This window comes from Cyclopterus lumpus, chromosome 18 (assembly GCF_009769545.1).
Source record: "Cyclopterus lumpus isolate fCycLum1 chromosome 18, fCycLum1.pri, whole genome shotgun sequence".
Lineage (NCBI taxonomy): Eukaryota > Metazoa > Chordata > Actinopteri > Perciformes > Cyclopteridae > Cyclopterus > Cyclopterus lumpus.
The window spans coordinates 4,864,629-4,887,469 of NC_046983.1; the positions used below are offsets into that span (position 1 = coordinate 4,864,629).

The 22,841-nt window shown below is 44.8% G+C and overlaps 2 protein-coding genes across 3 annotated transcripts; one reads left to right on the forward strand and one right to left on the reverse strand.

Annotated features, from left to right (window-relative positions):
* Positions 1–23: 23 nt before the first annotated feature.
* Positions 24–9,526, reverse strand: f13a1b (coagulation factor XIII, A1 polypeptide b). The gene is made up of 15 exons (XM_034556696.1): positions 9,396–9,526; positions 6,907–7,130; positions 5,706–5,894; positions 5,362–5,610; positions 5,143–5,261; positions 4,957–5,064; positions 3,953–4,127; positions 3,108–3,246; positions 2,585–2,688; positions 2,368–2,456; positions 2,136–2,289; positions 1,766–2,041; positions 1,522–1,682; positions 1,286–1,422; positions 24–902 (listed from the first exon to the last, which is right to left on the reverse strand). The coding sequence occupies exons 2-15, from the start codon at positions 7,091–7,093 to the stop codon at positions 752–754; spliced, it is 2,238 nt and encodes a 745-aa protein (XP_034412587.1). The 5' UTR covers positions 7,094–7,130; positions 9,396–9,526; the 3' UTR covers positions 24–751.
* A 2,853-nt stretch (positions 9,527–12,379) lies between these two features.
* On the forward strand, positions 12,380–19,309 carry si:dkey-185m8.2 (trichohyalin). Of its 2 annotated transcripts, none has more exons than XM_034556727.1 (3): positions 12,380–12,572; positions 12,816–13,640; positions 14,285–19,309. In XM_034556727.1, exons 1-3 carry the CDS (start codon positions 12,524–12,526, stop codon positions 19,240–19,242), a joined length of 5,832 nt encoding a protein of 1,943 aa, XP_034412618.1. In that variant the 5' UTR covers positions 12,380–12,523; the 3' UTR covers positions 19,243–19,309. The 2 variants fall into 2 exon arrangements, with proteins under 2 accessions (XP_034412618.1, XP_034412619.1); XM_034556728.1 differs by having other exon boundaries at positions 12,864–13,640.
* Positions 19,310–22,841: the final 3,532 nt, after the last annotated feature.

The window sequence follows — 22,841 nt, forward strand, 5'->3', positions numbered from 1 at the left end:
ACGCACACTCCTGAGGAAAATGATGCAGTTATTCATCTTTTATTTGCTTGATATTTGCATTTGTTCTGACAAAGAAAGATGGGAACAAACTGAATTCATAGCTCGATATAGAAAGGTTGCATAGTGGGAGTACATCTTGAAAATGAAGTTGAAGCTGCGTTAATCAACATTTTATTATGTATTAAATGAAACAAAGCATCACGTGGTTAGCTCCCATTCACAACAAATGATCTGTCATCTTGTCTTTGTGTAATTCTGCCACTAATGGACACAAATAGATTAATGGAGCCTTACTTTTTTTTTTTGCATATCCATGTGAGTGTGTTAATTCTGGGTGTGAAAGTAAAAAATTCAACAATAATTTGTTATTGTAAGAAATCCCTGTTTACCACTCAATTTAGAGTAAAATATGAAGGGTCTTTACTGTCCTTATAAGGAGTCGGGAATGATTAAATGAAGGAATTATGTCAAAGGCAGCCATAATCAATGTGTAACCACAACCACAAATAAAGAGAATATAATTTAACGCTGTTTTTTGATCGATTTTCTTGTATTTGGCGCCATCTAGCAGTGAGGGTGCAGATTGCAACTAACTGAAACTTCTCTTGTGTACGGTGGCGTCATACAATTGCCATTCGTATCATAAATGCTGAAGCTACACCTGTCAAGCTGCTGCAAACCTCTGGTTGTGTAACTATGTGAGAGGTTTATCATTTGTCAGGGAGTTGACCGTCGTCTGGCGCCGGTGGTCCTACAGCGATCGATCGCCGATGGTGACGGGCGCCGTGCCGTAGACCTGCCTGAGAGCGGGACAGTCCAGAGACGCCATCAACCTGCTGCTGCCAGCCCTCTGCGGGATGAAGTACTCGGTCCAGGTCAGAGAGGAGTTTCCTGGGATCAGACTGAAACCAGCAGAGTTAGTTGGATGCCAGAAGCAGTAACACGTGATGATAAGGGTACAAAAACATGCTTAAACCTGCAACGACTTGATTTATTTGGTCTTGTGAACGCAAGATAGATTGTAAAGTGTTTACACCAAGAATCACACTTTTCTTCTTTTGGGGCAAATGGACAGTCAGTTGGTTATTAAAAAACCTGGCAGGTCTTGAATTAAAAAAATCAGGCAGTGGATTTCTTTTTAAAAATGCACATTTGTAAAAATCTCATGAACACGTTGAACTCGACGCACAGATAGTAATTTCTGTGGTTTGTGTGGTTACAAACTGAAACGCTTCACATATTTTAACGAGTTATAAGACCAGTTCCCTTTCTGTGATGAACTCACCTGTAATATTTGGACATGGGCAGCATGATCCCGGGTCCTTCCATGCGAATGTAGACGCCCTCCAGGCTGAAGGTGAAGGGGTTCGTAAACTCCACAGTCGCCGTCATCTCCTCGTTCACTTTGCCGCCGTTGGACACCTGAAGGACACAACAACGACAAAAGAAAAGGACTTAAAGAGGAAAGGGAGTAGAAACTAAAGATGAATCGTTTGTGCGGACGGATTAAAAGGGACCGACCGCGACGGTGAGCTTGGGATTGTGCAGAGTGACGACTTTCATGGCGGTGACGATCTGGCCCGTCTCCTTGACCTTCCCGGTGGCGATGAAGTGGAGGTTGGCCTGCTCCACGAGGCTCTTCATGTATCTTTTAGACTTGACCTCCACCAACTCCTTCACACCTGGAGAACACAGAAACGCAGCTCTGCATCGCCTTTTTTTAAATTTCCGCCGGTTAGAAAACAAATCAAAACGCCTTTCTCACTTTTGTTGGGCTCGATCGTCACGGTGGGATTGCTGAACAGGAACTCGGAGCTGGTGACCCCGGTGTAATACACCACGCTCCCGTTGATGTAGGCGTCCACGGTGCGGCGCTCGCCGCTGCGGTTGACGAACTCCAGGCTCAGCTCGAAGTCGTCGCCCACGCTGATCTCCATCGCGGGCAGGACCAGGTCCACGTCGGCCTCGGGGAGGTCGGACTTGTCTCGGCCACAGCCGTACTGCTCCGCTTTTTCCAGGACGGTCCGCTCCTCTGTGCTGCCTGCAGAGAGAGTGGTCGTAAACAATGAAGCATTTTATGGATTCACGTCGGAGCCTCGTTTCCGCGTTTCAAAAGACATTATTTTGTCTCTGACCTTCAGGAAACTTGTATTGATCGGTGATATCTCGACGGGTTACGTCTCCCGGAGTCTTGGTCAGAACCATGCGGCCCACGTGAGTCCGGTTCACCTTGACTGGCTCCAGGGACCCGTCTTTACTCCGGGTGTAAAACACCACGTCGCTGTTGACCTGTCGGGACACTTACACTTACCGTACTTAATTTACACACAGAAAATCACACTGAAACGATGTGATTCAAAGACTCACCTCAGCAAACACAAAGGCAGCATCGAATGGGAAGCATATGTGCCCGTGTTTTATGGCCTGGACTGATGCAGGGCCACATCTGTACATGCCTTTGTGGATAATAGAGAATACGATTAATAATCTTGGGATCTCTGTGAATAATTGGATGAGCAATAAATAGAACTCTTAATAACCTTTTTATCATAAAAGCAGCTAATATTAATATATTGTTATTTACCATCGCTGGTCTCCTGCGGTGTTGCATCCACAACCTGCCAGCCTCCAAAGCCAGTTGGGAGGTCTGGTCTGGACATGTAGCACTCATTCCAGCAGTGGTAGTTCCTGATGAAAAACATTATTTCAAATATCATCATAGACATTAGTATGATACAAGTTCTGTTTGTATTATCATCTAAATTTGTTACCAAAGGAGGCCTCTATATAGAAAAGAAAACATATATCTTGAGGTTTGGGGTCTGTGGATGGAGCTAAGCGTGGAGTGCTCAGCATGTAAGTATGTATGTATCTTCTGAGGAGCATGAACGTGCTCAAAAAATCCCATAGCAAACTGTTGATCATATTTTTATATTCCCTGTTAGCAAGTAAACATTTCGGGATGATGCTGATGTGAAAGAAAAGTCTGCGAGTCCCCAGAGTCATCCTCTGGGGACCATGACTATTCGTGACTAATGTTATGGCGATCTCAGCCAGTCTTTGAGGTCAAAAGTCGATATCTCTGCATTGCGGTGAGATGTTTTTACCAGATCGTGTCTCTGGTGCGGACGCGGTCGATCCTGCCGCTCTCGTCCAGGATGATGTCGGTCTTCAGGTTTCCATCGTTGTCGTGAGCGGAGAAGAAGTTGGTGACGACCCGCGACGGGATGCCCAGGCAGCGCAGGACTGGAGGGGAAAACGAGGAGAGAACAAAGTCAAATATTATGATTGGAATACAACTGTGGCTCAGCGAGTAGAGCGGCTCGTCCTTTAACTAGAAAGATGTCCTCCACAGGAACTAGAAACCCGCCTGTTCAGCGTGGCTTTTATAGTGTTTTAGAATTTTACGATTCTTGATATTATTGCTTATTATTAAGTCTGATTGTATGCATTGTTTTAGGTGTTTTTGTATTTATATATAGTTTATTCCTTCATTTATTTTGCTCTAACTCTACTGTTTTACCATGATCTTTACTCTATGATGATTTTTATGATGATTTTCGTCTTGTCAATCCTTTGCAAACATCTTTTGCATTGATTTGTTTGAAAGGTGCTTCATAAATACAACTTTAATTGAACTATAAAGCCAGACATTGAGCCCCAAGTTGCAGCCATAATGCTAAAAAATGGGTCGTATACTTTTAAAAGTATACGAGCGCAATGAAGTTGTGTTTTCCATGCTTCCTTTCCTATCTCATTGAGCTTATGCATGAAATCCTACAATTCCTTTTCTTCTTGAGAATTTCTGACGCTGGTTACGTTTCCTGGTGTAAGTTCATTCATAGCAACGCGGTTGCCCTTTCTCATCTTTTTATAACACTTTCAAATTCTCACTTGGAACCAGATTGGAGAGGATACATATAACACTACTTGGGTCCAGTAAAGATCTCACAGGTGTTGAAGACGGCGGCGTAGACCCAGCACTGAGCGAAGCTGACGGGCATCTTGCTGCTGGCGTAGGTGAGCAGGATGTCCGTGCTGCCGGTCCAGGAGGTGGGCGCCACTCCGTAGGTGTAGTCGCCGCTCCAGTTCCCCACCAGCACGCCGTCGTCATCGCGAGAGTTCAGCTGAGCAGATTTTATAGACATTTATTGAAAGGTCCCCGTGACAACATTTTTCACTGTAAAAAAGGCCTTAAAATCACGACAAATAATAGTTTTCCCCTTTAAATTTGCAGGGAAATATTCAGGAAATAAAAAGATAGTATGAGGTGTAATACAGGTTTTATATAATGAACACAGTGAAAGCCCGTATGTTTGGCAAATGACACTTTATTTTGAAATGCTGGGATTTTTCTGAAAAAGCTTTTCTCTAGTCTAGCAGATAAATAATTATTATTCAATGAGGGAAAACATTGAGATGACAGCTCGTCATATTTCAAGCTGGTGGTGTAACGTGATCGTAAAATGTAGTGTTGTTGAGAAACTTTAATAAATACACAACAACAAAGAGATGTTTTCACAACAAGATATTAAAGATGAATAGGTATAAGCAGCTTATAATACATCATTAAAACTACAAGAGACAAGCTTTTTGTTTTGTTTTGATTAATAGAATTACAATATTTTATATGATTTGAATTGTCAATAATGTCAATAAATAAAATAAATAAAATAAATAAAATAAATAAAATAAATAAAATAAATAAAATAAATAAAATAAATAAAATAAATAAAATAAATAAAATAAATAAAATAAATAAAATAAATTAAATTAAATTAAATTAAATGAATAAATAAATCATCGTAGACCAGCTGCTATAATCAAACAACAAAGGGATCTGCCAATATGGATCATTAATTATGTTTTACTGTGCAGTGATGTTTAATTGCGTACCTCATGCATGTGTGAACCAGTTTCCTGTGTTTTAGTGGATGTAAATGAATATGTTCTCACCATAGCAGAAGCCTTTCTGGTCACCTTCATGGGGTCTCCTCTGTTGGTGATGGGCATGTCAGACCGGTCCATGATGTACAGACAGGCATCCAGGACTCCGTAGTTAAACTAGAAGAAAACAAGTCAACAATAATTAGGAGATTCGGTCGTGAGAAGCCTTCTTGAAATGTTTGTTTTTCCTTCTACCTGTCCGTAGTTCCAGTTCCTCTCGGCGATGTCGTCGTAGGAGCCGTGGTAGATGATCCCCATCTCGGTCATCACGCACTCCTGCCTCTCGCTCTCATCGTCCAGAAACACGGCATCATCTGAGGACAAAAAAAAAAAAAAGACAGCAGTGTGAGGAAAAAATAGACGATGGAAAAGCCACAACAAAAAAAAAGTTGCGTTCAAAAAGCCTCAACCGACCCGGCCCCCAGGGATTGAAGAGGACGTAGAGGTCTTGGCTCTTGTCCCATCTGGTCCTGCGGATGCCGAAGGGCGTCTTCACGGCCACGTACATGTGGTACTTCCCCACGATGCAGTTTGCCGCGGGAGTGACGCCCATCGTGACCGTTAAGTCGGCGGCGTCTACGACGCGGCCTTCCCAGGAGCTTTGGCGCTCCTTGGTGGGGAAGACGGGAATATAGGTGCCCTTGCTGTACTGAGGGCTGGAGCCTGGGTGAACGGAGTGGGGGGGGGGGGAGTAATGGCAGATTTATGCAAAGGTCAAGAAGGTCACAGGCGACACAACTACAGTGTGCTCAGCTCACCGATGACAAACTCCACGGCGAACGTGTCCGTGGCGGGTTTGTAGGGTCGGTTGAAGGAGATCCTGACCTGGAACTCTTGCCCTCGACGGACGATGAGATAGTCGGAGTTGAACATCGCGGTGCGGTGTTGCTTCTTGTTGCTCTCATCCGGCCCCTTCATCATGTCCACGCTGGAAATGTCCAAAAACTCTGACAGAGGGACGAAAGACAATATCACAAAGACGCCGGTCGCTGCCTTCATGAACTGCGGTCGCATCTGGATTATCTCTCCCCGAGCAGCTTTCTGACAACCCCTCAGGGCGGAGAGCGGAGACAAGCTGCAGGAAGTGAGCGCAATTTATCCTGTTTGGACGTCAATCATGTCAATCATGTGCAGGAACTACAGGAAACCGTGTCATTGTCGGTAAGAGTGGGCTCTCTCTTCTCAAGAGTTCTGTCTTCTGCCCTTAAAAGAAGAAGACTTCGTATATGGGAGGCACCCCGGGAAAGAAAAACATAATTTATGGTCAATTTTGAGATTTCGCTTCCACAACATGTGTTCTTTTAGACGATAATACAAATATAGGTCTTTATTTCTCTACATTTGGCTGTAGATTTGTACCCAAATTCACCAAAGGTTAGCATTAGCTCATGGTTTATGTGCATATTTGAACATAACATGTCAGAAAACTTAAAAAAGTTTAATAGTGATATCTATTATTATTTTACTCTATTCCCCCATGTAGTGTCTTCAAAATGAAGTGAATTTTACAATATTATTCTTTTGTCAGGTTTAGATTTTTGCTCTGATCCAGAAATCTCCACTTCAGCAAATACATACACTAAACTTTACAATTTAATTCATATTCAAATTATAAAGGTTTTTACAGAGGGGTTTATTCACAGCCTGATTTATAGAACATTTAATTCCTAAAAACCTTTGACCCTTATACGTTTACGATCTAAAATATAATATTGAGCCTGGTTTCACCCCGTGTTCATGCAAATGTGTGCATATTTAATGACTTAATGCATAATTTTAGTACTTTAACTGTCATTAAATACAATGTCATAATATTTGTAACACCAACAAATAGCTGTGTCAAGCAAGTAATCAAACTGGGGAAGTTTCATTGCGATATGTATTCATGGTTTCAAACTATAACTTGTTATATAACATGTTCAACTTAATAATTAACGCTTTACAGTGCACCCCCCTCACCAGTCATGGGGGGAAACCCTCTCGGTCCCGGGACCCCAAAGGGCTCAAACTCGGGCATGTCGGTCGAGTCCGAGTTGGAGCTGGAGATGGGATCCGCGGAGCGGCCGCGGTTCGTCATCTTGGGAGGGGGTCCGGAGGGAGGAGGGGGGGCGAGAGAGGAGGTCGGGCCGGCGCCTTGATCAGACATGGTGGGGGTCGTTCAGGGCGGAGGATCCGTGGCAGGACTGGAAGAGGAGAGCAGATGGAAAACACATCACTTTCTTTTTTTTTTTTTTACACTATACTTTTGTGTATGTTTGCAATAAATCTAGACCCCCACGTTTAAAAATAGGCCTCGAGTTCGTCTACATAGTTTCTCTAAGGCTGAAACCCATCTGCTTCACATCTGTGCAACAACTGGAAACACTCCTGAGTGTGTGTGTGTGTGTGTGTGAGATAGATAGAGTGTGAGCCTGTGTCCCTTTTAATTTAAGAAGGACCTATTTTAATTAAATTAAAAAGCGTTAACGTATTGAAGCTTGTGAAAGGCTTTGGTACCACATGTGGTTTCCGTGTGTGTGTGTTTGTGGCTGGAGGCGAGTTTACGGCCGCTCCTCTTCCTGGAAGACGCTGGTGAAGAAAGACACGCTTTGTTTTTCGTGTTTGGGGATTTATTTCCACTTTTTTTTGGCAGTCACACACAGAAAATAACGCAGAGCCGCCATGGAAGGAAAACCACAGTGGGAAATCATGTTATTATGGACTAATTACCAATAATAATAATACACGTTTTATTGTTGGTAGCAGTACAAGTGACAAAGAAGATGAAATAATTCAAATTAAGTTGGAAACAAATCAACAAACTGAAGGTTCAAACACATAAAACTGAACGTAAACAAAGAGCCTCAGTTTACCTGAAACCAAAAAGGAAATGACGTCAGCGAGCAGCACGAACTCACTGCCACGACCTTTACACACACACACACACACGTTTTCCTACGGTGCGAGCAGAGCGTGGGTGTGTGTGTGTGCGTACGTGTGTGTGGGTGTGTGTTCCAAACACCTGCCCGAGAACGAGGCCCACTGTTGCGTAATGTGGGCGTGTGCCGGTCGAGCAGAGACGTTTGGGGACCACGTTTGAGTCATCATTCAACACAGAGGACGCTCTGTTTTCAACCACCGGTGGCACAGAGACATGCTTACCTTATGCAGACAGACAGGCAGACAGACAGGCAGACAGACGGACAGTGACTTGTACTTGACTTGAGTGTTTCCGTTTTATTCTACTGTATTGTGGTTTTTACTCGACCACATCTATGTGTCATCTGTGGTTACTTTCCAGATTAAGAGTTCACATAAAAACATGCGATGAGCGGATACCCCAAATGTGAAGTAGCATTAAAGCTCATTGTCACATTGCAGGTGTTTATGAGGTGTTAAGAGTGAATTATAACCTAATATTCATTATCTTAGGACCTCTCACATTTATCTTTCACTGGACTAAACAAGATACATATTTTTTTAATCAGCTGTGGATGATGTTAAATGTTACTTGTAAATTGATTCGGCAGTTTTCCGCAATATAATAAAGTTATTAGTCACAAGGCCGTGTTTCTTCAGCAAAGAGACTTTTACTTCTGTAAAGTGCGCCTACTGTTGCATCACATCACGTGTGTTTCCTATTGATAACCTACACGATTCATGTTAAATGAAGGCAAACTTAAAATAACATCACACAACATTCACTCAACTGCATTAAAAACATGCCGATCTCCCTCGAGCGCCACATTTAGAGCCACTAGGAGAGAGAGAGCGATTGATCCACTCTCATGCTGCGTTCACACCAAAGGCGTTGCACATTGTTTCACAAGTTTGGCGTAAAACACTTTTAAAAGTATTAAAATGAACTACGAGTGGCACAAAATGGAAATTCTCAAGTATTCAAAGGCTGTGCTTGAGTAAATGCATGTAGTGTCTTTACATACGTATATACATACATAGATACATACACACACACACACACACACATGTTTTTAACACAACTGTGGAGAATGCTGACACAGGAGAAAAGTCCCCACACATGTTCCCCAGCAGGAGCCTTTTAGGTGGCGCACCATAAAACTCTCTGCAAAGACCATACTTCCCACAGCAATGTTAAATGCACCAGGTTTTGCATGTATCATAAAATGTATGGACATAAACCTTCTGTTTTTTATGTTCTATTACATCGATATTAAAACTAGTTCTAATAATGCACAATAGGCTTCGTTTTGGGTGCGTTCAGTCGACGAGATTTCACAACAACAAACGCAGAAATGTCCCAAATGACTTTCAGATGTGGCATCCTTCTTTTCGCATCTTTAGAACATAAAAAAAGAAAGAAAAAAAAAGAAGAAAACTACAGAGGAAATTGTTCGGTTGCGATAAAAAAATGTATTTGAGTTCTTACTAATTAATGCAAAAAAACTCTGCGTGGGTGAAGTGAGTTCACGTGCAGAGTGGAGACTCACCTCGGAGAGAAGCTGCTGGTCGGAGTCGGTCTGCCGCTGCTGCTCCGACTTGGGAGGCTTCTTCTTTTATACCCTACAGGGGAAAGGAAGAGCCATCCATGTGTGTGTGTGTGTGTGTGTGTGTGTGTGTGTGTAAGACCTCTACAGAGAAATGGTGCCATGGTGGGTGTAACGGTCAGTCCAATTTAGGAGCAGGATGTGGAATCTACCGTCTCTGTTCAAACCACAGCTGGCTGAAGCTCGGACAGATACGGGTCTGATGTTTGAGCTCTCAAACACGGCTTGTTATGCATGTTTAATGTGACGAAGACGACCATCTTCATCGTATTACCGATGACAAGGAGGACACACGTCTATGTTACATTACATACATTCATGGTCCCCAGAGGAAGAGTTGCAATAACTTACTACAGCCCTCGTTCCTACCGTCTACCATTACTTTATTCAAGGTTGAGAAGCTGGTAGAAGGTACACAATGTCTGTATTTAGTGTAGCTAATAATTCACGTTTATCCTGAAAGAAAAACTCTTCACGGCTCTATTTTAACACTGTTGATCCGTCCCTCTTGTTTCTAGCTTCCTCAGATGGTTTGCGGTGGCATGTTTACGAGCGTGAGGCTTTTTATCGGGGGTGTTGTGTGTGTGTTTGTGTTTTCTTCACACACACGTAGGATACTCCCTTAAGCCCCACCGACTGTTGTGGCCTCAGATCAGTTGGTAATTCCCGGAAGGCCACTTATAATGTGAGCTTCACTAATCAGAGTCTGATTACAAGTTTGCACTTTTAAAACGTTTGCACGTTTAAAATAAATGAATACAAATTCAACACGTTTCCTCAATTCTCTCCATTTGAACATAATCTTTAGTGACGTTTAAGCACTTTGTTTTTTTGTCGACTCAGCAACTATATTTTCTTCAATATTTCTTATTTCTGAATTTCACTCATCGAGGTCTAATAAACTTGAATGAATACATTTCCTCCCTCATTTAATATTTGCAAAGCCAACATTTGGTCGATCTTTTAAAGCTTTACGCCCGTTTGCAGGCCTCTTCTGCTCTTCTGCAAACAAAACAGGGACAAACATGACTTCATAGCACTACCAGTGGCCAAAAACTCCTTCAGTGATGTAGTTGTTGGCTCACAGCCAGATGTGGCAACCGCAATTGGCTCAAATCTGACTGTCGGTAAAGAAAACCACACCAACGACTGTGTTTTATTATCACCTTTACTGGTATTACTACTAATACCACTACGACCCCGTGCATTGCTGCTGTTACACCACCAACCCCCCTCTCACTGCTGCTTCCTCCTACTTTACTCCTGAGAACGCGTTCTGCTTTCACTCTTTGCAAGTACACACAGTTTCCTTTTCCACATTTAAGAGCACTAAAGAGGAAGAAATGAGCACAATACGTCCTTGTCCTTCGTTCATTTATTCATCTGCTGCTTCCATGAGAAAGAATTTCCATCAGTACTACCCCCCCACAAAAAAAATACATTAGCATAAAAGAAAAATTTCCATCTAAAAGCAGAAAGATGCAAGTTTTTGAAATGATTGGATCCTTTAAAACGGATTCAAAGTCAGCGACAGATGTGGTAGCGAAGCTAAAAAAAAAATACCCACGGAATAAAATTAGAGAGGAAACGCTGCACTGCGTGTTTCTGTGTTTCCCATTTCCACCACTTATCTTCTTGATTGACCAGTACATTCCAGGGGCAAACTAATCAGCAAATACCAACGCAAATTACAACCACTGTGAGCTTCAGTGTCGCTGGTGGATTTGAGTTTTTTTTGGTGGGCTGTTTTTTATTCATGAAATGGGGGAGTCTTTTAGATGGCTAATATTCTGAGGGAAGTGCTGCTCCTGCTGCTGCTGCTGCAGGGAGTCCAATAAAAAGTCATTAATTTGGCATCCATCATGGTAATATTCACCCACAACACTTTAGAGACCTTAAAAACAACTCCACTGGGGTTAATGGCACCAAATCAATACGGCTGATTCAGCCCTTTTCCGTAAACAGTTTTTTTTTTGTATTTATTAACCCAGACATGGTGCTGCTGAGGGAAAAGGTGATTCATATAAAGGACGTGATCTAATGTGCTGTTGTGTGTTTTCATGGGACTGGACCCCGGGAACATGTTGTCCACACGGTGACAGCAGGCCGACCGGATGAAACCGGATCCTTACACAAAAAAAACGACAACAATTCATCTGTAGCTGGAAAATAAATTGAGTTGGCTGTTCTGGTTCTTGTTTGAACCAGTGTTGATTTAGGTGTTGCTCCCTTATACTTAGAGGGGGATAAACATGTCTAATGTTTGCATAAAGACGCAAACTCTGAAGGAGATGCAGAATTAGAAAAACAAAAAGTGATGGGTAGTTCTTTACTTTAACGCCCATTTATAAGAATATTTAACAGTATGAGTTTGCTTGAAAGCTCCAGAACAATTGCTAAATTGACCTTGTGGTGAGAATATTGCGTCAACTCCGGTTTCCAAGGTCGAGAATAGACTTTTTTGTATAATAATATTTGTGTATTTTAAATATAAGGAACCGGTAACTGTCTGATATTAAAATGAAACGTTGATTAGATTGTGGAACATACAGCACAGTGTATTCTGGTCAAGCTGATGACGGATGCTCTTCCTCAAGTGTTGCTGTTACTTTCAGTGTTTACGTGACATTTAGATCCCAAAATGAGTCAGAACACTTTGTATTAAGCAACTTGTTTTCACACCACAGGACAGCGTGTGGCAGTAACGAGCTCTGCAGCTCTCATCGTGACGCATACGCATGCGCATGTTCTCCATGTGCATGCACGGATTCATCTTTGCAGACGTGTGCAGACATGCACGCGTGCATTGGCGTGCGTGCGTGCGTGTCATGCGAGCGCGTGCACTTCAGAGAAGCTTACACGCCGCCGTTTGACTTCCTGTCGTCTTGAATCAGAGTGTTTAAAAATAAACGTGTTCACGTGACGAGTCTTCCAGTTTTCTGAGTTCAGTTCAAGTCACCGCGAGGGTGTTCCTGTTCGTCTTTCACAACGGTTGTGAATAAACTCTTCCTGTAAGAGACCAGAAAGAGGAAGAGGAAGGACGAGAGGAAGAACGCAGACGCATAGCGGTGATGGACGTGACGGATAAAAACTGCAGTCCAGTCATCGTCTCGAATGGTGGTGAGTTGTCGAGCTCCTACGCGCTTTGTTTCCTTAAGTATTATAACATTTAAATAAGCTTGAATAACACAAATATATACTTTCTGACGCCAAATGCAATTTAATGTTTTAGGTGTTTTGTAAGTACGCAATCTAATTATGGTCATTGAAGTAAAACAATAAAGAATATGGTTTAAAGTGCAGCTTCAATAAGTGAGAGACTACATGATTGATCGATGTCACACTGTGTTGTGTGTCATTCAGCTCATCCGGTACGGTGCACTGAGGAAGTACTGCTCCCTTTCATCACAGATGAGAGTCGGCAGGCCGCCATGGACTCGCGGCTCCCTCCTGACTCGCGCATCGACCCCCCGGCTCTCCCAGAGCTCCGACTGGTCCTCCTGGGTAGGAAGGGGGCCGGGAAGAGCGCGGCGGGCAACACCATCCTGGGAGGAGTGGGAGGCTTCGAGAGCGGGAAGCCCACGGAGGAGTGCGTGAAAAGGCGAGCCGATGTGGCCGGGAGGAGAGTCACGGTGGTGGACACGCCGGGTTGGGAGTGGTACTACCCGCTCAACAGCACGCCCAACTGGGTGAGGAGGGAGACTTTGCGGAGTGTGTCGCTTTGCCCTCCTGGACCCCACGCTGTGCTCCTGGTGGTGCGATCCTGCGCCTCCATAACAGAGGACTGCATCAGTGAGATCGAGGAGCACCTGGGGCCGCTGGGAAAAGGGGTTTGGGAGCACGCCGTGCTGCTGTTCACCAGGGGGGACGAGCTGGGCCTGGCGTCCATGGAGCAGCGGATCTCGACGAGCGGCCCGGGGCTCCAGAGACTCCTCCGGAAGTGCGGGAGCAGATACCACGTCGTGAACAACCGGAGCAAAGGAGACGGGACGCAGGTCAGAGAGCTGATGAGGAAGCTGGAGGAGATGGTGGAGGGGAAGAAGGACGGAAGCAGCCACTTGGAGATGGACGACACGGTCCTGGTGGGTCTGGAAGCAGACGGGAAGAGGAGAGCGAGGGAGAGGAGGAAGAAACAGAGGCAGATGGAGGCCCAGCTGCAGAGAGGGACCATCAAAGCAGCGCTGATGAGTGAGTTCAGTCCTTTCAAATACACAAAACCACAATCGTACACCGAAAAACCAGCTGAATGTATTTATTATTAGAAAATAGATGAAATGCTTGAAGCTGTACTCCGCCTCTCAGCTCCAAAGTCTCTGTACACATGACATATATTGCACTTCTGTTGCTCCCCTGGAGGTTTCTTCCTTTTTTTTCTCCCCGTTAAAGTTTCTCCGGTGAACCGATGTGAGGGTCAAAGGTCAGAGGATGTTGTATGTGTACAGATTGGAAAGTCCTCTGAGGCAAATATGTAAATTGTGATGTTGGGCTATACATAATGAATTTAATTGAAATTTAATTAATTAATAGTTCGGGTCATTTTCACAACAACAAAATAAATGCTGATAAACACAACGCACTTTATCTGTCCAGCACCAACAGACAACAAAGTGCTAAGCAAACAAAAAGTTAGTGGAGAACAAAAAGCTAAAAGTAGAGTGAATATTGCACCAGAATGAATGTTAAGTCTGAAATGAATGTGTAGGTAACTTGTTTTCTAACATTTTAGCAAATAAAACGTACAAAGCCGACATGCTAACAGTGGCTGTGTGGCTGTTGGCTTGTTTTCATGTTTTTCTGGTTTCGTCACAGATCTGTACCTTTCTCCCTTCCAGGCGATGGTCTTCAGGGCTCCGAGTTAGACGCCCACCAGTCGTTCTCCAAGGCTCCCCGACGTCTACTCGAGGTCAGACTGGTTCTCCTGGGCGAGCGTGAGACCGGAAAGAGCTCCGCCGGGAACGCCATCCTCGGCAAAGCGCTCTCCTTCCAGGCCGGGGCGGTGACGGAGGAGTGCGTCCGTCAGCAGGCGGAGGTGGGCATGCGGATGGTGACGGTGGTGGACACTCCCGGCTGGGAGGGAGGTGTAGCGGGCGCCACACCTGAGAGGGTGAAGAGGGAGATCGTCAGTAGCGTGGCCCTGTGTCCTCCGGGGCCCCACGCGCTCCTGCTGACTCTGAGGGTGGATACGCTGGTGAGGGCGGCGCACGTGACGGAGCATCTGGAGCTTCTCGGCGACGGCGTGTGGAGACACACGATATTGCTGTTCACACACGGGGATCAGCTTCGAGAGGGGGTGGATATCGAGCAGCACGTCCAGGGTGGGGGCAGGGATCTCCGGGGCCTGCTGGAGAAGTGCAGGGGCCGGTACCACGTCATCAGCAGTGTGGACGGAGGGGGAAGAGGAAACGGAGGCTCCGCTGAGGTGACGGCGCTCCTGCAGAAGGTGGAAAAGATGGCAGCGATGAACAGGTGCGAGGCTTTCTCCGGCCTGGTTCAGGAGGTCAGGACTCTGAGCCAGTCGAGGAACGAGAAGTTCAACCAGCGTCTGAAGGACGTGGGAGATAAAATGCTCCGTCAGGAGGATGAGTTGAAAAATATGAGAGAGAGGGAGGTGAAAAGAATGCGGTGGTTTTTCGACAGGAAGAAAAAGGCGAAGTCACCCGGAAAGGCCGACGTTCCAAGGGAAGAAGAGGAGGAGGAGGACAGGAGGATGGACGAGAGGAAGAATGATATTGGAGAGCTAGAGGAGAGGATGCGATGGCTCACGGAGGATAAAGAGAGAGAAACTCAGGATCTGAGCGTAGAGAACGAGAGAATCCGTGCGGCGCTGAACCAGAGTGAAGGAGAAAAGCACGACGCGGCGCTCAACCTGGAGCGGAGAGAGAGAGAGATCGAGGAACTGAGAGAAAGAAACGACGAGCAGCAACTGAAGCTGCTGGACCTCGAACGTGCCGCTGTAGAAAACGAACACGAGAGAAAACAGAGGGAAGAGGCCGTGAGTGAGGTTAAGAAATTGGAAGAGTTGCAGAAAAAAGAGAACGCAGAGTGGATGGAAAACGTCGCTTCTTTAAAAGCAGAAATGGACGAGACCAAGAGACGCCACGATGATATTCTCGAGAGAAAAGAAGAGGAAAAGAACAGGGAGATGGAAATAAAACTACTTGAAAAAGATAAAGAGCGAGAAGAAATGAGGGAGAAGGCATCAGAGGAAAAGCAGATCGCTCTTGGCAACGCAAAACAATATGAAAAAGCTATGCAGGAGAAAGTTGAAGAAATTAAATTACAGCATCGTGAAGAAATAGAGAGACAAATGCAAGAGAGAGGGACGGAGATAAAAGACATAAAACGGCAACATCAGGAAGAGATGGCCAGAAAGATCTGTGAAATAGTGGAGACGATGAAAGAAGAAATTGATCAGAGGTTGAAAGACAATAAAGAAGATGTAGAAAGAGTCAAACTACAGCATGACAATGAAATAAAGGACACGCAACACGAACAACTCAGAGAGATCGCTGAGCTGAAAGAGCGGTTTGCAAAAGAAACAGAGGAACAAAGACAAGCGAAAAAGAGAGAGATGGCCGAGTTAGAGCAAAGGCATCGCCTCCACACGGAGGGGAAGATGCTGGAAAGTGAAAAAGAGAAGGAAGCAATTCATCTTAAATGCAAAAAAGATACGGCACAGAAAATGCAGGAGAAGGGAAACGAGCTGGAAGTGTTAAAACTGCAGCATCGGGAAGAAACGGCGAGAAAAACGAAAGAAACGGAAGAACTAATGGAGACGAGGAGCGCTGTGCACCGGGAGGAAGTAGACAGAACGGTGAAGGAGGAGAAGGAAGATGTTGAAAGGGTCCAACAGCAGTGCAGCGATAAAATAAGGGACATTGAACAAGAACGACAAAGAGAGACTAAAGAGCTGAAACAACAGTTTGCAGAAAAATACGAGAAACAGTTGCAGGAAGGACGAAGGGAGATAAGAGAGTTGGGGCAAAAGCACAGAGCCCACACAGAAGAAAAGGCGTTAGAAAATGAAAAAGAGAAGCAAGTGATGAAAGAGAATCATGAGAAATACATATTGCAAAAACTGCAGGAGAGAGACGGACTTATAGAGAAGTTAAAACGTGGGCACGCGAATGAAATCAAAGAACTGATGCAAGAAAGGGACCAGGAAAAGGAAACGCTCCTCATGAGTCTCAAGGAGGAGAAGGAAAGAGAAGCCGAGGAGATGAAGGAGATGAAGGAGAAGCTGCGACGAAAGGAAGAGAAAGAAACACACCATTTACATTTCAAGCAAGTCGTGGAGGAAAGAGAGAGAGAAGCGGAAGAACTTGAGCGGCGCTTGCGGCGGACGGAGGAGGAAAGAGAAAGAGATCATTTAAATCACAAGAAACAGATGGAGCAAAAGCTCCGGGAACAAGACGGAGTGATAGAACAATTGAATCAGCACCTAAAGGACATTGGCGAAGTCCTTCTGAATCAAGAGAGAGAGGCCGAGCGAGAGATGGAGGAGATGAAACGAGAGCTTTTGAGCGACGCCGAGAGAAGACTAAAGGAAAAGGAAAGCGAGATGGAAAGTGCCAAACAGCGGGCCGAGTGCAGGGAGAGAAGCTGGAGGGAAGAGCAGAGGAAGAAGGACGAGGCCGGAGAAAGGGAGTTAAACCGACTGCTAGAAATCAGAGACTGTGAGATTGATGAGGCCAAGAAGACGAGCGCGAACCACTTGAAAGAAATCGAAGAGCTGAACGAGAGCAATAAACTCCAAACCCTCGGCATCGCGGAGATACGGCGGCGTCACGCGGAGCAGGAGAGGAAAAAAGACGCGGAAATGACGGAAAGACTTCGGGCCAAAGAAGAAGAGCTGAGGCGACGAGGCGGAGAAGACGAGAGAGAGATCGTCCGGCTGAGGCTGACGATCGAGCAGACGAAGTCCGAGCTGAAGGAGCTCGTTCGCCAGATGGAGGAGGAGACGACGAGCATGATCCTGGAGTACGAGAAGGAGGTGGCGAGGAGGGAGGAGAGCGTGGAGTCCATCGCGGGGGAGCGGGATCGCGCGGCGCGGTGCTCGGAGGAGGCCTCGGAGAAATACGAGGAGAGTCGGAGGAGAGTCGAGGAGCTGCGGGAGCAAAACGAGAAGATGAGGACGGAGACGGCAAAGCTCGAAGGGGAAGTTAGAAAGCATCTCCGGGGATACGAAGAGCAGGTGAAGAGCATTAAAGAGAGAGATGTGGAGGTCGCGGGATTGAGGGAGGAAAATGACAAACTGCAAGCTGAGGCAAAAAGGCAGAGGGATGAAATGAGAGAGCATTTCCAGAAACAAAGTGAGCTCGGAACGAAGGAGGAGGAATTCCTGGAAAGGGAAAACAAAGTAGGAGAAAGGGAGCAGCTTCTGAGCAGAAGAGCAAATGAGCTTGACGCCAAAGAGAGAGAGCTGGCGGGCAAAGAGGTGAAGTTAGAAAGCGAGGAAGAGGAACTCAGCGAACGGGAAGCAGGTCTAGAAAAGCAACAAAGAGACCGGGAGGAAGTAGAGAAACTCGAGCAGGAAGTGAGCACGAGAGCCCAGAATATAGAGAAAAGGGAAAGGGAGCTGGAGAGCTTGCTTCGAGCTCTGGAGGGCCGACAGAAGGAGCTCAATCATCACGGGCAAGATCTTCAGGAGAAGGTGAAAGGCCTGAAAGACCACGAGAGGGAGCTGAAGGAGAGGGAGGGCTACTTAAGAAATGAAGAGAGCGAGCTGCTCGGCTGGAAGTCGGAGTTGCAGACGAGGAACGAGCGCGTGGACGCCACGACGCAGCAGTTGGACGAGATGGGGAGAGACTTGGCTCTGCTGAAGGAGGAACTTCACACCAAGGAGACAAACTTAAAGGTGTCGCTCAAGAAACTGGGCCAGTGGGAACAGGATCTGCAGGACCGAGAGCAAAGGTTGCACAAAAGAAAGAGGAGGGACTTGGAGACCGGACCGGATGAGGTTGGAGACCGTGAGGCGGATCCTTTCTCGGCTGCAGCCGAGAGCTCAGACGACGACTTGCACTTAATGTACCGAGAGGTCAGTGAGAGGAGGGACAAGGGAAGAGGAAGGGAGTCCGATAGAGGAGACAAGGAAAAGGAGGATAAGAACTGTCCCCTTGAAACTCTAAAAGAGATAGCGGCGGCCGAGCCAGAGAGAATCTGGAAAGGGCAAAAGGTCGTTCAAGATGTCACGTTGTTATCTGCAAGTCAGGGAAGCTCAAACCTTCCCGGGTCGGATTTGAGGGTGTTGGTGTTAGGGGAGTCCTGGTCGTCTCGCTCCCCCTCCGGCGTCACCATCCTGTGCGGCGAGGCGTCCGAACCGGACGGCTCTACGTTCCGGCACTGGAGGGGTCAGGTCGCCGGACGCCGACTCGCCGTCGCCGAGCCGCTGGGTCTGAGGTGGCGCGACGGTCCGGATCCGACCAGCGCCGCGCAGAGAACCAGCGTCCTCGACGGCGTCTCCTGGTGTCGCCCCGGACCGCACGCGGTCCTCCTGCTCATGCCGGCCTTCCTGACCTGCACGCAGAAGTACAGGAGGGCGGTCGAGGGACACGCGGGTTTGCTCGGGGAAGACATTTGGCGGCGCACGCTGGTGCTGTTCACGTGGGGGGAAATGTTAGGGGAGAGCGCAGAGCAGCGCATCCTGAGGAACGGGGAGCTGGCGGGGCTCGTGGGGAGATGCGGGGGCGGGTATCACGTGCTGAGCAACAGGAGAAGCAAGTCTTTGATTGAGGGGCTGTTAGAGAAGATGGAGGACATGGTGGCGTTGAACTGTGATGAATTTATCTAGAGGAAGAGTGTCTTATTTGTAATGCAAATATTTCTGGATAAATTAAAAATGCGGTTGGAATAAGTAATCAGATTCTTTATTTACAGTCAAATGTACAAATATCACAAAGAAAACATTTACTTTTACGAGGGTTGTGAGATGATTGAAGGGGCAGAATCGTTTTTAAAAGCTGTAATAATTTGTTTTCATTTCTCAAATATGTGTAAATGTAACAAAACTCCCCAACTAGACACGGCTCTTTTTGTAAGTGCCTCACAGGCCACTGAGAGAACCATGAACAATGCATCGTATTGTTCGTGTTTTATTTATTTGTAATCATAATCTAAGCAGTAACCAGCTGAGAGTGAAAAGTACAATAATTACCTCTGAAATAAAAGTAGTAGTATAAAGCTGCAGATAAATGTACAGTACATGAGAATTACTGTGTTTAGTATTCTGCTTTTTGACTGATTCATATAATATCACTCTTTCAATGCTTTAAAAAAATAAAATAAAATCATATATATTTCTGGCTGCAACTTGATTTCTCAGGCGGACCTCAGCTGACCTGCACTGACTTACATCCTCTCTCCACAAGATGGCGACCTCGTGTCAGCGTAGAGAGGACTCTCTGAGCACCGAAGGGGTTGAAAGTAACTGATGACAAGGAGTTGATGGTGAAAGTATAGTGAAGCTAGTCAAGTGTGTGTGTGTGTGTGTGTGTGTGTGTGTGTGTGTGTGTGTGTGTGTGTGTGTGTGTGTGTGTGTGTGTGTGGGGGGGGGGGGTTAACCGTGTTTTACAATTTTCTCAGTAAATGGCTACTTTTAAAAGGAAAGAGCACACAAAGCCTGACTAGCGGGCCTGTGCTCCATCCTGACTGGAGGCATTTCAGGAGAACCAAACCGTCTCGCAATTATAACGCCGGGGAGCCTCCCGCACGCTGAGAGGACCCCTGCTTTGACAAGTAAATTATGACTCTTGATGAGAGGAGTACGGCTTTCTCAGAATGCAATTTTTGACAGCCATGAAAAAAAAGAAATGCGGCTGGGAGACATACAACAACTTCCATCATCCAGCGGAGAGCCAGATGCAACAGCCGAAAACACTCGCGTGTGCAATCATCAGGCTAATAATTATGGAGCGTGAGTGCTGGTCTGTATCTAACATGGCAGCAATGTTTTTTAATCTGTCCTTTCAATGCAAGCTGCTTTCAGAGGCGAGATGAGAAGGTGTTGTGTCAAGATGGATCCCCTGCTTCTTTGATTATCCCTGCAGGGTATGATCGTTTTTCAAAAGCGTCTGGGGCGAAATTAAGAGGGGGGCAAAAAAAGTTGTCAAATTGCAGTTGATGCAGACATAATTTTCATACATTTTAGCATAATGTTTTAAACATATCCGACACAAAGAGCCATAAAATGTCATCAGCAAATGCCTGTTTTCATCTCCAAATCCTTAGACTTGCCATCGCATATAGTAGCTCATTTATAGTATCACAACACTTGATTTATTGATTATAAGCTTGGCTTGATTACAGAGTGCATGATGGTTTTCTGCAAAAAATTCAAAGACATGGTTATTAGTGGTTTAGTTTGAAATGTTTTAGGCTGTTTGAAGTTTTAACCTCGGTGACACTGCAAGACAAAACAACTTTTGAGTGCATCATTAAAAAATGCATGTTATCCATGTTGCACAACCAGTCCTGACATACAATATTGAGCAAAGAACACTTTATTCTAAATTGTAGAGGAGAGTACAATGTTTTCAAAAAATACAAAATATCTCGTATACTAAATATTGGAGAAAAGTGTTTCCAGGAATAGTTGGCCATTTTGCAAATATGCTCATCTATCTTGTGCTTACGTCTCACGTCTGTACAGCCAACAGCGAGCAGCAGGTTAGCGTAGCTTAGCAAAGTGACCCCTTCTAAAACCATAGATTGTTGTTTTTACAGATTAAACATATATATATATATATATATATATATATATATATATATATATATATATATATATATATATATATGTGAATTAGTGGGCTTTAGAGGTACTACATTTTGTTAGCTTTGGACAGAGCAACCTTGCCTTTTCCCCGTTGTGCTAAGCTAGGCTAACTGGCTGCTGGCTGTAGTTTAAGATGTAGCTAATGTGCAGATGTGAGAGTGGTATCAAACATCCTTCAGGAACTTAAAAAGGCAGTGGATATAGGAATAATTGGACATTTTGGGAATAACGCATATTAGTTTCCTTGCTGATAGCTTAGATTGATACCACTCTTGTGCGTTAGCTAAACATTAAGCCATGCAGACAGTTAGCTTCACCTAAGAAACAGCTAGCATGATTCTGTCTAAAGTAACAAAATACAGCAACTCTGATGCTAATTGATTCACACACATCTAGTTCTGCACAACAACAATGGCTGCTAACTGGCTGTATAATTGTTTTTCCTAAAAAATTATGTCTTTAAAATGATGCATTAGTAGGATATAGTATATTTTCATTTTACGCGTGTCGCCTAAAAATACATGGCTTCCTAATCTTTGAATGTTTTGCTTGTTTTTGGAAAAAGGAATGTTTTTTTATTAAAAAAACATTCCTTAACCTTAGCTGAATGAACTGATGATGGAAAGGTTAATTAACACCGAGGTCAGAGAGGCTTGTGCACGAGGATTTGACAAGTATACGACTGTAAAACGTGTTTTTTTAAGTAAACTTTGATCCCAACTGCCAGCATTCAAGGCCACTCAGGAAACACAAATAACGACTATATCTGTGAGTTCAAAGGTGAATTATTGCTCCATATCAGCAAACAGTGAATGATAAAACCACTCCTGGGCACTCATTTCGGTTTTAGCCGGCATTAGTTCAGATTAAGGCAACATGGTAACCCTAATTTATCTTTATTTGGAGCCTTTTAAGGTCCTGAATGAGGCTTTTTGGGGAATATGGATGGGACCGCATTAACATGCTCCACAACAGACAGGAACAGCACAGTCACTCAAGTCCACAAATGTTGGAAACCAAATTACTGGGCATGCGTTAAAACAGAAGTTAATGGTTGGACTGATTTCTATTAAGGTCTGTGCACTCTCATTTGAATAATGGTGCTTCCAACATTGTTTTTTTTCTTTTTCAGTACTTGACCCAGGAGGGAAATAAATGTGATTCCGCTTTAACACCCCCATTAATATTCAAGTGGCTTTAATACTCGAGGTTTATTTCTGACACACCTAATTAGCATGGCAATGGTGATAGTTAATGATAAATCATGTTCTGATTGTGCGTTTGGATGTTGCTGGAAAATACCACGGATCTCCTCACAACAACAACACACGCTGCTATTGTGAGGAAGGAATACCTAGAAGTCATCATTTTAAAAAAAACAAGACTAATGTTGTCATTAAATACATCATTATTTTGTTCGCTGCTTTTCAGAATGACTCATTGTGTCAAAGAAATTGTATTTTCTTGCATCTGTGCTGTCATTTTAAGTAAGTTTCAATCCAAGTGTATTTCACTTTGGATGAAACTGTTTTTTATGGCTATTAGAAAAAGAGAGAACCTGCTCCATCAATTTTGTCTTGAATTGTTGAAGTTTCTTTTGTGGTTTTCACTTTCTAATC

Coding starts and splice junctions, on each gene's coding strand:
- si:dkey-185m8.2 (XM_034556727.1), top strand. CDS start 12,524: ATGGACGTGACGGATAAAAACTGCAGTCCAGTCATCGTCTCGAATGGT. Junction 12,573..12,815: donor AGTCATCGTCTCGAATGGTG/GTGAGTTGTCGA, acceptor TGTGTCATTCAG/CTCATCCGGTACGGTGCACT. Junction 13,641..14,284: donor CATCAAAGCAGCGCTGATGA/GTGAGTTCAGTC, acceptor TCTCCCTTCCAG/GCGATGGTCTTCAGGGCTCC.
- f13a1b (XM_034556696.1), bottom strand. CDS start 7,093: ATGTCTGATCAAGGCGCCGGCCCGACCTCCTCTCTCGCCCCCCCTCCT. Junction 5,611..5,705: donor CGCCGTGGAGTTTGTCATCG/GTGAGCTGAGCA, acceptor CCGTTCACCCAG/GCTCCAGCCCTCAGTACAGC. Junction 5,065..5,142: donor GGAACTGGAACTACGGACAG/GTAGAAGGAAAA, acceptor GTTTTCTTCTAG/TTTAACTACGGAGTCCTGGA.